This window comes from Lonchura striata, chromosome 1, assembly GCF_046129695.1.
Source record: "Lonchura striata isolate bLonStr1 chromosome 1, bLonStr1.mat, whole genome shotgun sequence".
Lineage (NCBI taxonomy): Eukaryota > Metazoa > Chordata > Aves > Passeriformes > Estrildidae > Lonchura > Lonchura striata.
The window spans coordinates 150,433,708-150,449,454 of NC_134603.1; the positions used below are offsets into that span (position 1 = coordinate 150,433,708).

Consider the following 15,747-nt stretch of genomic DNA (forward strand, 5'->3'; position numbering starts at 1 on the left):
GAGCATATTCCATAACAGCTATTAGTAATGGGCCTTGGGGACAGGGCAGGGACTGAATTCTAGCTCCTGTAGTCATGCCACCTAGGTTTCTTTTTTAGGAGCACTGTGATGGTCTCGTTCCTGTCTGAATTGTTTTCTTTCAAAACTTGAAAGGAATAATTATTTTTATTTTACTATTCTGAAGGACCTTACTAATGAAAGGAGGAAGTGTTTTTAAATTCTGCAGAGGTCCGTTCTTATGCTTAGTCAGAAGAATGAAGTAGTTATCTCTGAAATGCAATTCAGATAGACTGGGATCTGAGCAGGGGCAATTTAATAGGAAATACTAAATAAAGGTGTCTGAGTATCACCTTTATGCCCTGATCTCTGTTGTCTGTCCTTGGCATAAGTTAGTTTAAATAGGGTCCCCCCACTGGATTTCAGCACTGTGTGTAATTACACAGCTATGTAAACAACAAATTGAACTTAAAAATATTTTTGAACCATTTTGGGAACTGATTCTAACCTGCTTTGAGGAGGAGGTTGGACTGGCTGACCTTTGAGGTCTTTTTTAACCTGAGTGACTGTGATCCTAGTCTATGAACATCCCTTCTGATGGTGATGTCCATTATTTCTGTGGTACCCATTGCTTTTACACAGTGAATGATGTGCAATAACTTTTATTTCCTAGATGATGTATTCCTGTATTGTTTATAGAAAGAAAATAGTTTACTCAATCTCTTTGTTTCATTGTCTGTGTTTCTTACTTCCTTTGTCACCTGATACTTGCTTTATCTATTAATCTGTGTGATTCCACATATACTAAATAAATTATTACTTCATTACACACTGGGATTGTTCTTTTCAGAAATGGTGTCACCTGGCATTCCAGATTTTCTTTTTAAAAAGTACATTTAAAAGTTTATCTGCTAGAAAAGGGTAGGGCTATTTTGATTATGTTAAAGCAAATATGTCAGAATTTATATTCTCATTGGATTTCCATCATGCACTGTTGAAAACAGTTTTGTCCTGCCTGTGCTAGCAGCTAACAATGCATGTCACTAGCAATGAGTCATTTTCTGATGGGCTGGGAGTGTTCAGGTATTTCTGTTGTCTGCCTCTTCTCATATTGTATCTTCTTTTGAACTTGTGTTTTTTAACCTATATTGCTTTTTAGTCCTCTCTTGTATTTATTTGCTCATCTCTTTTTTTTTTTTTTTTTGGGTGATAAAGGAACTCTAGTGACAGGACAAGGGGGAATGGCTTCAAACTGTCAGAGAGCAGGTTTAGATTAGATGTTAGGAACAAATTCTTTGCTGTGAGGGTGGCGAGGCACTGGAACAGTTTGACCAGACAAGCTGTGGTTACTCCATCCCTGGAAGTGTTCCTGGCCACTCTGGATGGGGCTTGGAGCAACCTGGTCTAGTGGCAGGGGGGTTGGAAGTTATATTTGCCAAACCTTGCCAGTCAAAACCATGAGAAGAGACAGAATGTGATGCTTTCTTTGTAGAAAGCTATTTCAATTATCTGACTTACATTGGTATTCAAATTCTGGTTCTAAAAGCAAGTTTGCTAGATATGGCATCTTAGATGTAATGGCTTTAAATCGAATTTATCACAGTATGTTAATGTGGGTATGCAGTTAATACACAAAACATGTTTCTTGGCTGTGTGACATGCTGCCAACCTATCTTTGGCTCTAGATATGATCTGGTTCATGCTCACAAGAAGAGAAAGCAGGGGTGAGGAAATAAGAATGTTTGGAACCTTTTTTTATTTTTTACTTTTAGAAGTGGAGTCTATCTCTAGAGAATGTTGTAGTACAGGCTAGAAACTAAGAACTTCCAAACCCCTTCAAATGTAGTAAAAAAAGGAGTCAGTCTTCTTCTGTTTAATCCTTTGGCATGGAAATTGGAATTTACAGAGAAATTATTCACAGAAGAGGGTGGTTTGAGTTGCTATGTAGCATGGAAGCATAAAGGGATGCTAGAAGGTAAAATGCCTTTACATTTCAGTAGAATTGCCAGGCTAAGGAGAAATATTTGCATTTCCTTTTCTGCTGTTGTCCTTTTGTAGCTCAGTACTTAGCGCTTAATCTCAAGTTGTTACAAATGTAATATTTTTAGAAACCCATTGAATATTTTGGAAATAGCAGGTCTGCAGGAGTTGAGGAAAATGTTTGAGAAAGACAAACACATTTTTGAGCTTCTTAATATATCTGTCTTTACATTTTAAAATCAATGAAGTAACAGATCCAGATGTATGACTCAGAGTAACCAAGTAATACTTCTGTGGAGAAGCCCATGTAGTTTATTTCTCTGTGTGTTCCATCTGAAATTTTGGTGGGAGTATATTGGAATTGGTGACTTGTTTTATTTCTGAATTTCTCATGGTTGCTGTGAAGAAACATTCTCTCAAAGTTAGGAATGTAAATAGGGCCTATCACAAACAGATAGGGCTGCTTTGCTCAGTGTCTCTTGATTAACTCAAGTGTGGCATCCTTGAGTTAATCAAGTTGAGCTTGGAAGAAAACAGTCCACCATATGTATAGACATAAGTTTTTATCTTAATCATTAAATCTATCACTTCTGTTGCTTATTAAAAAAAAAAAGAAGTTTGAGGAGAGACAATTGGTCCCATTTTCCCCATGTACATTTTCTTGGCAGAAGCACTGGCATAAACACTTCTTGCCTTGCCATTATGGTGACACACGTTTGTGGAGATGTGTGAATCAGGGCAGGGAGCTGCTGCAGACACAATTGCTTTGCCTTTTCTCAGTGTCCAGCCCTGCTGCCTCTTGCTGGGTTGCCCTGTAGCAGGTTTGTTCTGGGAAGAAGAGGTATAGGGTGGGATCAGGTTCCACTGGAACTGTTGCTGAACATATAATACTACTGAATGCAATTTATGGGCAGTTTGTGTGGAGAAGTAGTAATTGGTCAACATGACTGGTGTTGGACCACATCTGACTGTGCTGTAGTAAAATTATACTTTTACCTTCCTAAGATTTTTATGGCAATTAATGTGCTCTTACAGTAAAAGAACTAAATCTCACCCTTTGATGTGAGAGAAAATACATCCCCAAAGAAGGGGAAGAACAAGGTCGACTGATACGGCTTTATATCTATTAGCTTGGATCTTGGGTCACATGAACAGCAGGGGAAAATACTGAGAGTCATTTATTATTATTATGATTTTAACCAGCTGTTACTAAAGCGTACTTAAACTTGTCAGGTGACCCATTAACTTCTAGGTTAGAGCCTGAAGTTTTTAACAGTGTAACATGTGAAACATCTGCAGGTTTAAGGTACAGCAGCACAGACATTGTGAATTGATGGAGGGTCAGTCATGCTGCAGGGGTATCACCTGGAATGGTACCATGAAAACAGGCAATTTTGGGATAGATGACACACAGGAAACTTGGTAGTCCAGCCGTGCTTAACCTAATGACCCTAAACACTCCTTTTATTAAAATACATTTTGTAAAACACACAGCTTCTGTCTGCTATTTGATATCTTCTTTGGCTGAAGAGGAGCTTACTTTAATTGGTCTGAGAATTATTGGTTAGAAAAGTGTTTAAATTCAGCAGAGATGGATGCTCAATAGGGGCTTGTCCTGGCTGAACCTGAAGGACTGTGAGTGTGAAAAGGAATAGGCAAAGTGATTAATGTCTCAGTAGGGGCTTTGCAATTCACCACTTGGTTGGACCAAGGCAACCAACCCTCACTGCAAAATAAACCCCTGACATTCACCATCTCAGCTAAGGTTTAGAATAACATGTTTAACCTTCTCATTGCAGCAGACTGAGTGTGCTAATACGTGTGGTTACAGAGATGTGCTGATAAGCCAGAGCTTGATAGCAACTTGTAGCCAAATATATTTATGTGTCCGTACCTGTACTAACATGGCACAATGGCTCTTATACAATAGTTACTTGTTTCAGAGTAAACACCTGGAGATTTTTTCATGTGAGTGCTTTCTTTTTAAAATTTTATCTTCATCTTTGTAGAATGGGTTCGATAAAAACTTTCCTGTAGGCTGGGCACCTAGAACATGTTCCAGTTGAAAATGGAAGGAGAGGGAGTATTGGTCTACTCCCTCTACCTGGGTAGATCCCATTCTGAGAATCAGTGTGGGAATTTGGGCTTGTTTTGTTCAGTCTTAGAGATGAAATGATATCTTCGAGTTCCTAGGTGCATTTATTGAGAATTTCTCTAACCAGTACTCATAAGGCAGTACTGAACTTGCTTGTCCACAACAGATTAACTATGTCCAACTGCAGCTTGGTGTGACAGAAAATAATTTGATAAGAAAAAAATATTAAGATGAGTGAGAAAATAGAGGTGATGTGTGGTCTTACTTTGTTTGGCAGACAAATCAGATTATTGTCAATGTGTCAACCTGAGTCTTACAGATGTCTGATACTTAAATTTTAAGAAAACTTGAGATTGACAGAAGCAAAGCATTACACAACAGCTGTTTCGGGGTTTTTGCGTGAAGGGAAGTTGAACAAAGGTAGTTGCGTTACTGCTCAAATTGCCAGGACCCATTGGTTTGCAAGTATCTATCAATGCAAGTGAAGTGACACTTGCGTAATGTTTTCTTGATTTGTTTTTCTCTCCGTAGGAGAATAAAATTGGCAGGGAGCATTTGGAGGATTAGGAAAGAGCCATTTGTAGATGGACATTTGTCAAGCTTTGCTTTCTTAGCTTGTCCAGTCCAGATTGTTTTAGAGAAGTGTAGAGCAGCCTGGAAAACGTTGGAGGGGCGTGAGAGGGGGAGAGAAAAAACAGAAAACTAAAACACTAACTAAAACCACGAAAATAAACACCAAGAAATTTCACCTCAACATGAGGAAGAACTTCTTTACGTTGAGAGTGGCAGAGGACTGGCAGGGGCTGCCCAGGGCAGTCACGGAGCCTCCCTCGCTGGATAAATTCCAAACCCACCCGGGTGCGTTCCTGTGTCACCTGCTCCAGGTGACCCTGCCTGGGACCGGGCTTGAAGTAGTTGATCTCCATCCCAAAGGGTCCTGTGATTCTGTGGAAAAAGGAGGAAAAAAAAAGAAAAAAAAAAAAAAAAAAGAAAAAAAAAAAAAAAAAGGCGATCCCCGGAGTCTCACGTAAATCTTTCACGCGTGAAACCCTGGTTTTCCCAGAGCAGCCCCAGCAGCCGAGGAGGGGCCGCCAGGAAAGCGGCTGGCGTCTATGGAAACGTAACTTTTGGTTGCGCCGCTTTGTTAAATGGGAAAGCGCGGGCGTGGGGGGAAGGGAGCGGGAGCGCTGCCGCCCGCCGCGCCCGCAGGGTGCTCGCGGACAGCCGGGGGAGCGGCCGGGGCCGCCGCGCTCGCTCCTCCCGGGCCGGCCCCCGGCTCGCCGCCGGGAGTGCGGCCCCGCGGGGCTGCGGGGCGGGGCCGGCCCGGGGGAGCCTCCGGCGGGGGCGCTGCGCCTCCGGCCGCCGCCGCTCCGCCTCCCGAGCGCGGGCGGCCCCGCTCCTGCCGCAGCGCTCCGGTCCGCACATTGGCGGCGCCCGGCTGCGTCGGATCTACTTTCTCTCCCTCGGCTCCCTTTTTTTTTTTTTTTTTTTTTTTTTTTTTCCTCCTCGTCTTTTTTTTTTTTTTTTTTTTTTTTTTTAATTCCCTCCCTTTCCCCTCCCCTTCCCCCCGCTCCCCTCCCCCTCCGCCCTCCTCCGCCGGCGGCCCCAGCCTGGTTCGGGGAGGATCCCGGAGCCGAAGTTCCGCGGCGATCGGGGCTGTGGCGCATCGCTCCCCGGCGGCGCCGCCATGGGGGGGGCCCTGTAGAGCCGCCCGAGGCCCCGGGGCAGCGGCCGGGGGAGCGCCGAGCGAGCGGCACGAACATGGCAGACCGCGGGCAGTGCTGAGCATCGCCGTCTCCGCTGCGCGCTGGGCTCGGGCCCTGCCATGTAAATAACTTCTCTTCCCTCCGGATCGCACCGGTGCCAGCCCCTCCATTTTCCAGAGGGGATTTGCCAGCGGTTCCGCGGCGCTGGGCGATGTCGCGCAGGGCCAGCTCGCCGGGGGTGAGTACGGCTGGCGCTGAACTTCTTTGTATCGAGGGCAGGCGGTGACAGCGGGAAGCGGCTCCCCGGGGACGGGGGCACCCGCCGGGACCGGGCGGCAAACTTGGCGTGGGGACTGGGCGCCGCTGACACTCGGCACGGCGGATTCGACGCCGTTTGGTCAGGAAAAAAAAAAAGAAAAACCCGGACCCGCGTCCAGACGTGGGTGTAGAGGTTCAAGTTACACGCTCGGTGGATAATCCGCGGCCGTTCACGAAATAAAAATAAGGAAAAGGAGGGTGGTGGGTGGGAAAAAGAACCACAAAAGCCCCGCTCGCTCTGACCCGGGCGCAGCCGGGCATCCGGTCAGCGCTGCCCTGGGTACACCTACACACGTGTGCCCGCAGATAGCCTTTAAAAATACGACTTTACATAGATACCTATAGCACTACTATTTATTTTTCCTTTTATATTTTTTTGTCGCTTCCTGATGTAAATACTAGAGAGATGGAAAATGGAGATAGGGTTAATTTTTCTTTAATATTTCCAAATATTCGGTGCACGCTATTTTTGAAGAATGTGCCATTTTAATTTTGCATGCTTTCAACGCATATCTTTATAGTGTTAATTTTACGTGATTCTCTCACTGGTTTAAACTGTAGTTCTAAACTAAGAGAGAAAAATAAAGACACTTGAAAAAATAAAGTATGTTTCTAGCGCATAATGGATGGTCAGACCATCATATATGATGATTTTTATGTGAGCAAATAGGTCATAAGTCAAAGTAAGTGTTATGTAACTGTCTGGCTTTAACAAACTTGGTACAACTGTAAAGAAAAAAAGTCTATTTCTTTTTTTATTTGGGCAGTATGAGAGACTGGCTACCCCTTTTTCCAGTGGCCTTACTTTGTAGCAGGCTGATTGAAAAAACCCACCCAACATAACAACCTCTGCTTTCAAAATACGAACCAGTTAATTTGTGTAGTGTTTTGTATTTTCCTGAAAAACTCTTTCGGTCTTGTGCCTAATTCTGGATACTAAACACTACACGCTCACCAGTAAATCATTAGTTAACACTCTAACTCGATTCTTACATAATTGAGAAGCGTTCCTGAGTTAGTTTAGATTTTTGTTTAGCTTCATTTTTTTTTTTCCTTAGAATAGTGTCACTTGGCGTAGAGCTGTTGAGAGAACTGAAGATCAGTATGAAAATGGTTTGGGGTTTTTTCATGTGAAGAAATAAAGCAGTAGTGGGTTCATACTCCTGTAGCAAAACTGAAACAACTGGGCAGACATTTAAAGGTTCTCAGTGACTCTGTACAATGCTGGGTATTGAAGTGCACACAGCTCCTAAGCTGGAGGTTACGTGCAGGGGTCTTTGTGCTGTGTGTACATCATGGTGATGGTTTGTGTGTGGTGTTTGATGCTCCTGCACAATAAAATACACTTGCTACAGAAAATAACTGCAGCTTTCAGACTGCTGAGTGGAAATATTTTAACCATCTACTTCTAAGAGAGAAGCAGGAGACAAGACAGACTTTTTTCTCAGTGCTTTATGATCAGCTACATCTAAGTGCCATTCAGTAACTTCACTGATGACTACTGTACATTTGTTTTTAAAAGGTTTGGTTATACATCTTTTACTGCTTTATTGTAAATGGCCTTTCTTTTGAGAATATACATGGAGTTAAAGTATCTGTAGTTTTTAGTTCCTTGCCTCACTTACAGGTCATCTTTATAAACTGTTTTATGACTCTTCTTTTGTTTTATCTGCCAGCATCAAATATAGATGCTTTTAAGTAAAAATACTTTTTTTTTGGTAAGAATTCTATTTAATTTTGTATAATTATTTTGTCAGACTTAAATTGACTTTATATTTTTTTTCTTCTTGCTTTTTTTTTCCTTTTTTTTTTTTTTTTTTTTTTTTCCCTGTATTATTCTCTCCCAAGCATAAACTCCTGCAGAGTTTTGGCAAAATGTTCTTTGGAAGCTTTTTTTTTTTGGAGGGGAGGACACAGGGGGTGATGTTACTGTCGTTTACGTAATATACCAATAGAAAGTAGATGCATCATGTACAGTTTCTTAATGTGACCGTTCATTGGACTTGCCTGAAAATGATCTCTTAAGGGTAAATGGCTGAGCAGAAATTAAAAGCAGCCATGTATTTGTTTCTCCTTTTGTTTCAGGCTAAAAGGACCATTCGGTATGTGCTTTACGTGTATTTCCAGACTTACTGTTTTTAATTTATTCAGCTATTAAAAAATAATAGTAAAAGTGTTCTTTTCACATCACTGCTGTCAAATCTTATGGCTTTGCAATTCTGGTTTCCTGTTCTGAAAGTGTGGATAGAAAACTCTTAGCATGGAGGAGTATCTACTGATATATGCCATTTAGTATAAAACACACAGCCCAAGAGGATGGGGGACTGGCTCTGGAGTATTGTCAAAAGCATACTCTAAAAAAGCTGAAAGATACTCTTTTGTTTTATTTGGGCAATTCCAATTTGAGTAATTACTAAAGCTCCTGGAAACCCTGGGACATAAGGTGTTTGAAGAAGTACTGAAATCCAGTTTGACAGTGGGCCTTCAGCTAGTCTTTTATAATTCTGTCTTTCCTCAGCGAAATCCTTTTGGCATGTTGTGGTTCTCTGGCAGGATCCCAGCGTGTGATATCACAGATATCAGATGTCTCCTTGCGATTCATGGCATTTGCTGCTCCCTGGGACGGCCGAGGTGAACCAGGAAATGTCATGGAAATTCGCTGGGGAAAGCGTGGCAGAGGAGCTGTCATGTGGCTTTGGGAATAGGTGAGCGCCTTCTGTTTGACAGCGTTCACGTCTTTGTGTTTGGTAATCTGATGTGGAATGTATTCAGCAAACAGATGTGTCTTTTAGTGGTCTCGACAGATTTTTTTCCCTGACATCTCAGATGGAGTTGAGTGGCGAAACATCACAGTTAAGCTTTGTCATTTGGAAATATCTTTGATTAAAAAAAAATGGAGCATAATTATTTGTGGCCTTCCTCGTTAGATTTTTTTTTTCCATCTCAGTGTTGAGGTCCAAAGCCAGGCACAAGCATAGATGATATCATGCATTTGGAGGATATTTGGCTCCTCCATAACGTCTGTTGGAAGTTAGTCATAGCACTCTGTGTTTCTGTCTGTCTCTTCAGGGAAGTCTCCCTCTTGTTTGTACTCACTGGTGAAATGTTACACAGTAAGTGTGGCTTGTGCTGATGGTGCTTTTGTAATACAGCTAGAAAATAAAAGATTTCACGCTGGCCTCTTTGTCCAGTGTCTTCATCCTGATTTCCAAGCATTAAAAAGTGAATACTTGTGTAATGTTACTTAATTAGAAAAGATAAAGGCATGGAAGAAAAGAAGGGTCTGCTTGTGTATTTATTTGTTTGTTTAGCCAGGACTTACAGTTCTTGGGTATCATTCAGTTTCAGGGATGAATTCTTTGTTTTAGATGGAGCTCTATGTGTTCCTTCCAACCACACGCACTTCCATGTTGTTTTTACTCTGGATCTTCCTTTTTCTCTATTTTTTTTCCCTCTTTTAATTTCTAGGCCCCAAATGCTCCGATAATATAAAAAGAGATGGTAGGTTGCTTTTGAAAGACTCTGTTCAGGAAGAAGTGCATGTGAGAGCAGGTTATTACTGCCTGCTTTATTTAGTTTATATATAGTTTATAATTAACCAGTTTGCAGTCCCTGTTAGCATATAATATCAGATGCCGTAGAGAAAAATGGACAAACTCTGAAAAGGGCAGTTCTGGGAATAATCATTTGGTGTGGGATCTGTTTGAGGTGGAGTTAGACCAAGAAGAAAGGGAGCTGTATTTTTTCCAGAATTCAGAAAACCTCAAACAGAATTCTTATTTAGGCTTACAGTTCTGCAGAAATCTGCCGCCTTTGAATCAAGTGACTTGTGAGGGTACTGTGTTTAATACAATTTGAAGGCTTTTTTGAAGCAGGAGGAACAAGGGGAAAAGATGTGATGTATTTAGTGGAACAAAGAGGATGGGGCCAGGGGGAAGGGATGGGTTGGATGAGACTATACAAGGATGGTGTATCTGGAGCAATGAGAAGGAATAAGGTCAAACTTTATTTTAGTCACCTTGCCCTTAGACTTGAGTGGGGCAATTTTGTCAGCATGGTTTTGTGGCACTACTTAGAATGTATTTAGCATGCAAGAAGACACCAGCAGTGGTCAAGGAGAGTGATGAGGGAATGAATGAACCTAGAATATTTTCTAACCTTTTCAAAGGTCCTTGATCTGGGTCAAATAATAGGTGTGCTAGGTGTTGTCACTGCCATGTCAGCCTTGCCTTGTGTACAGAAGGTTTAGTCACAGTTGTGGCAGAAGTCATTGTGCCACAACTGTGACTAAGTGTATGTTCAGGGATGCCATAAAATGGAGGTCAGGATTGAGCAGTAAGAACTACTGTTAACCTTTGAGACACTGTTCTCATTGGAAGCATTTCACTTTGGCTTTGCAGTATTTTAGTAGAAGGCTGATTGCACATAGGAAGGGGTGCAGAAACAAGGTGGAGGGCTTTTGGAAGCATCGTGAGTTTGCAATGCTCAGGAAAAAGGAACCCAGAGTTACAGGAATATAATCTGGAAGACAGATGGAAGAGGGATGTTGAGGGGCATGGACTTCTGTCTTTCTCTTTCACCTTAATCCACCTTGGTGAGGTAGCTTGTCTGTAAGCAGTGCTTATTCTTAGGTGTATTTAGTTGCTTTTTCCTTTCTGTTTCCTTGTCATCTTGGTTTTCACCTTGTTAAAGGAAGCCAAGATTTTTAAATTAAGAAAAATAAACAGTCTAGGGACACGTGAAAACATTTTTATGCAGCTCCAGAAACAATAACTATTATAACTTAAAGTTTAGTTCTTGGAAGAAGAGAGTGATGGTGAGGAAGTCTGGAAGGTGGTTTGTTTGTATCAGGGTACAGTCCTGCATTAAAAAATTCTTGAAACTGGGCTGGGGAAAGCAGTCTGCTGTATAGATTTTGTTCAGGTATTTATTAGTCAGCAAGATGTAAAATAGTTAGACATGTCTCTTTTTGTCTTCTGGTATATTTGTCCTCAGATAGTAAAATCCACCTAGAATGATGAGGAATGTTTAGCTATGAGGAGTTAGTGAATTACTTTCTTCCATTTTTCAGAAATGCATGTAGATATTGAGCCTGTCTTGATGGCTGTGGTTTGGTAGCTGAGATGGTTGTGTCAGTTTTCCACAGAAAGTTTTAGAATCCTGGAGCTGAACTGGTGAGAAGCTTCTATTTCGGGCCATTCTATTGCTTCCCTTGGGGGTATTTTGAAATCGGTTGACTCCAGTTTAGTTTGTTACCAGGAAGTCAGAGTTGCTGGGCTGTGCTGTGTAGCCAGGGATTACTCTGGCCAGTTCTGATATCTCATTCACCCATGTTGATGAAGATAGTTGGCTGCTGTTTTCTCTGGTGAAAGCTGAGAGATGAAAAGGTTAGGGAGAGGTAGTTCCCCCTGATAATTGATAGACCTACATACAGTTGATATCTAAACCATCCTATATTATATTTATTTCTTTCATGGCTGCCTAATCTTCAACATCTGCTGCTGACAGCTTTGCCAGTACTACAGAAGAGTTTTCATTATTGATGCCTCTGGACCTCCAAATAAAGAACTGTCAGTGAATAAGTACTGTATGGATTCATTTAATTATTAATCAGCATGATGAGGTATTCTCTAAGGTACACAATTCTGTTTCAAAGACAAGTCAAGTCAATAGAAAGTTTTCCATTGAAATAAAATAGTCATGAGAGTAAACATTCATCGGTACAAGTAAGAATTCGATAGCCTAGACTGTTCTGTACATACTATTTTGAATAGAGCTAACCAATTGCTGCTTTGCATGATCAAAAACTGTGAGGAAGAGGATGCTTCGGAGAAAAATAAACCAGGCATTTTGGAGTAGATTTTCATTCTTCAGATATCAAGAAAATGTGAGAATAGTTTTCTGTCAACTTAGATTCTGTGAAACACTGCTAAGATGAAATCATAACAATTATAAATTGCACAAACTTGTTCTTGATTTCTCTATTATTCTTTTACTGGCCAATTAGGCATGTTTTACTCCCACTGCTTTGCAGAGGCTGGCAAGAATCACAGTCCTGTTGTGTGCAAAGGGAAGAAAGGGGCACTTTGGGGTCACTCAGAGAGAATTAGGCTTATTTCTTCCTGAGCTAGATAGGTATTTCATGCCTCTGAGACACAGCCTACTGTCAGGTACTTGATTTCATCAAGCACAATCAGCATCTGAAAAATTGATATTATGTGTTCAGTTTTATCAGATTGATGTAATGCTGAATAATTTTGCATGTAGTACTCCACATCTTGTTCTTGCACTTCTCACCATCTCCTGTGCCAGAAGTTTCAGGCCAGGAGGCAGCTAAAGGAGAGCTACTTAGTTGGCTTTCTTGGTAAGTAAGACATACATTTGTAGGTGAAGAGTAGTAGTCTTTTTCTAGGGAAGGCTGTCTTGCCAGGCCTTCTTTGTAATGGAAAAGACAGTGATGGTTGTGGTTGCTTCAGCAGTTTATAATGGGATTTTTTAATGACTGTTCTGTAACATCTTCTGAACATGGAATTACATCTGAGAAATTTGGAAGATGTTAGTTAGGGGCAGAAAAACAGTAGTGGTGGGGTTATGTCTCTTAAGGCTTTAAGAGAAGCAAAGATTGGAGGTGGCTGCATTTTAGGGAGTTCAATTTGCAGTATCCTTCCAGTAGTTGCAGCTTGTACTGAAGGAAGATGTATCTTGAAATAATCTCTCCTGTAATCTCCTCTCCAGTCCTTCAAACAGCCTCCTAAGCCTGCTAAACTCATCAGATCTAAACTTTCTGCAGATCATCCTATACCCTGATTTTACCTGAGCAGCAAAAGTGAAATTTACTGACAGAGCTCAGTGCCAGCCCAGTACACACACTCCAAGTCAGAACCATCCAGGTCATGGGATTCTGCATAATACACTTGGTCTTTTACTGGGTTTCCTCATGAACATTGACCACATCCTTATGGAAAGTAGATGGGTGAAATTAAGCAACTTTTAGGAATGAGGATGAACTTGCCAACAGTGAGTGAACACCAGCTGTTTTTCATAAAACTCCTTCCTTGGCTCTTTGGTCCTGGTATTTAAAGATGCTTGTCAAATTCCATCAAAAAGATGAGCCTGTGTGCTCAAAGTCAGGATTTTATCCAAGGTGGGGGCAGAATAACCTTGCATGAATCTCTCTTGGTAGTCTTTAAGTGACTAGAAGAAGCAAAAACTTACAAATTCCCTATATAAAGGTATTGATTGGGTATTATTTCAGATTAGAAGATAGCAGCAAAATGTCAGGTAATTGTATTTCAGGACAGAGGGGCTTTAAATTATTTCTGATGTTGTGCAAGAAATTCGGCGACTTAGGAGGATCCATTGATGTGCCAGAAGAGCTTCATGTTGCTTAAATACAAGAAATATTGGTGTTCTTTAACTGTGAAAACATCTTGTTAAAAAGCATGATTGTAGGATGTGAAGCTTGCCTCAAGGTTATTGTTTTGCTGTGGTAAATCCCTGAGAAAGGGATAAACTATACAACTTTTTCAGTACAATATGGACAAAGATCCTGGAGGGGGAAGGTCTGTAGGGTGCTTGGACATTTTCTTTGCTTCCCCCCATGCAGAACTGAATCTCTGGAAGTCCACGTGGGAGTCTCTGGACACCAGAAATCAGGAACCAGTCTTCTGGAGGAATGAAACTTCTATAAGCCGCTAAAAGCTGCACAGTCACAGGTTCAGTTTTCAGAGTACAGGATATTGAATACAAGGCTGAAAACAAAGTTTAATGTTGCAAAAGATTAATCTTCAGATGTGACAATGATCTGGACAGTATGATGAGCTTTCTTGGTTCACAGTCTATTTGTAAAATAATTTGGAGAAATTACTTGGGAAAGAAGTGTGGGATTTTTGGAGTCAAGGATAGTATTGCAGTGTCAGATCTGTTGAGCATAAAAATCTGTTTTGAATGTGTCCAGCCTCTTCTCAGTAACAGAAACTTCCAGTGTGATGGGCATGGAGTTCCACAGTTCAGCTGCAGAGTATGAGAACAGGAGGCTTTCACTTGGGAGTTTCTTGATCCTTCTACCTACTAGCATCACTGCTGTGTAGTAAGTGTTGGAAGAGACAGTAAATGCTGATTTTGTGACCACCTTTTCAATGTGAATTGTGGTTATAATTGTCAGGATACATGAAATTGTATGTGTGGGAAAACCAGACTATGTGCTTTCCAAAGATGTGTTTGACAGTGTTAGGGCACATCAGGGAAATTTTATTTAAACTGAAAAAAAATAGTATGCATGTAACAGGACTGCCTTTTGAAGGCAATAAGAGACAAATAGACTCCAAAAGCAGAATTTCTGGACAGTTAGCAAGTTTTGCTGTGGTTATTAGGGATTTTTTTCACTTTTTGCAGCCTTAAGGTACCATGGTATCTTGTTTTCTGATGTTAAATGTCTATTGCATAGCTTAGGTTCTGATTCATTCTATTAGTTAAATAATATTTGTATTTGTATAATGAACCTGTTTTTATATAATATAAATTAACTTAATTATTCTGTGTAATATGTCTCCTGATAGAACTGGTTATTAGTGAGTTAAGGCTTCACACTTGATGGTGCTGATGTCTGTGGGTCTACAGATCTTTTAAACCCCCAGTGTATTGATGCTGTTATCAACCGAAGCTGCTGCAGCAGCTTTATTTATTTTTCCTTCCTCAAGGGTACTGTAGAGGCCAGTTGGAGCATTAGCCACCAAATGCCAAGGTGGCTGTAGAGTAACTGCAGCAGCATTTCAGCATCTAATGGACCAGGTCACGTGCAGAGCCTCATTAAAATATGATTAAAGTATCCCCTTTTGTTTGTTCGGTGGAGCCAAGCCCGTGCTGGACCCTCCATTATGTTTGTGCTGTGTGCTTGGAAATGCCTCCTGTTTTTTGTGAGGCTCCTTGTTCACTCCCCCAGACCCCAGCCCTGTCCAAACCTCTGCTGAAGAGGCTTTCCCTATTCCTCTGCCCTCTTCCATCCACTGCTGATAAATGCAAGGAAATGAAAAAGGTGTCTGCTTTCATTTAAACATAGTCTGCTAAAGACAAATATGAAGCTTCTGTTGTTATCTGGGGGTCTCTCCTACTTTCCTCTACCTCTGCTTTTTAACTGCTAAAGACTGGGGTGTGGGGTTTTTTTGTTTTTGTTTTTGTTTTTTGGGGTTTTTTTGTGTTTTTTTTTTCCTGGTATTTAATTAGTAAGCTAGACTTGCAGTTAAAGAACCGGCATAAATTATGTTGGTAATTTGCCATGACCACCTGTGGTAGTACATAAGTAATGAGAGAATAACAAAAACTTGCAACTAAATTAAAAAATAAAAAGGTTTTTGTTACGCTTTTTAACACAAGCCTTCATAGCTCGTCTGGAAGCAGTAAAAAATGGGCTGTTCCTTAGGTTTATTTTTTGTGAAACATGGAAATCAGTATGCTTAAAGCTAGAGACTCATAGCATGAATCCACAAATTTAGTTTGTATCTTTGATCACATACAGCCTTGACAGTACCCATGGACAGCTTAAACTTCCAGAAACATGGTGTAGTTGATTAAGTCCTGTAATCAGTGTAAATGACTGGAGAGGGACAGCAGGCTTCTTGTAGCCACTGGAATTTGCGCAAATGAAGAGTATTA

The 15,747-nt window shown here is 41.1% G+C and overlaps 1 protein-coding gene across 11 annotated transcripts in view; it reads left to right on the forward strand.

Moving 5' to 3' along the window:
• The window catches only part of KMT2C (lysine methyltransferase 2C), a 189,860-nt gene that overhangs the window by 11,966 nt on the left and 162,147 nt on the right, over positions 1-15,747 (forward strand). The window contains exons 1-2 of one of the 11 annotated variants that reach the window (XM_021555315.3): positions 5,671-6,016; positions 8,650-8,801. The exons of 9 other annotated variants lie outside the window; for them this stretch is intronic. In XM_021555315.3, coding sequence (XP_021410990.2) covers positions 8,680-8,801 — 122 coding nt within the window. In that variant the 5' untranslated portion in view covers positions 5,671-6,016; positions 8,650-8,679. Of the gene's footprint in view, positions 1-5,670; positions 6,017-8,649; positions 8,802-15,747 lie in introns of those variants that run through there. One more of the 11 variants, XM_021555321.3, reaches the window with a different exon arrangement.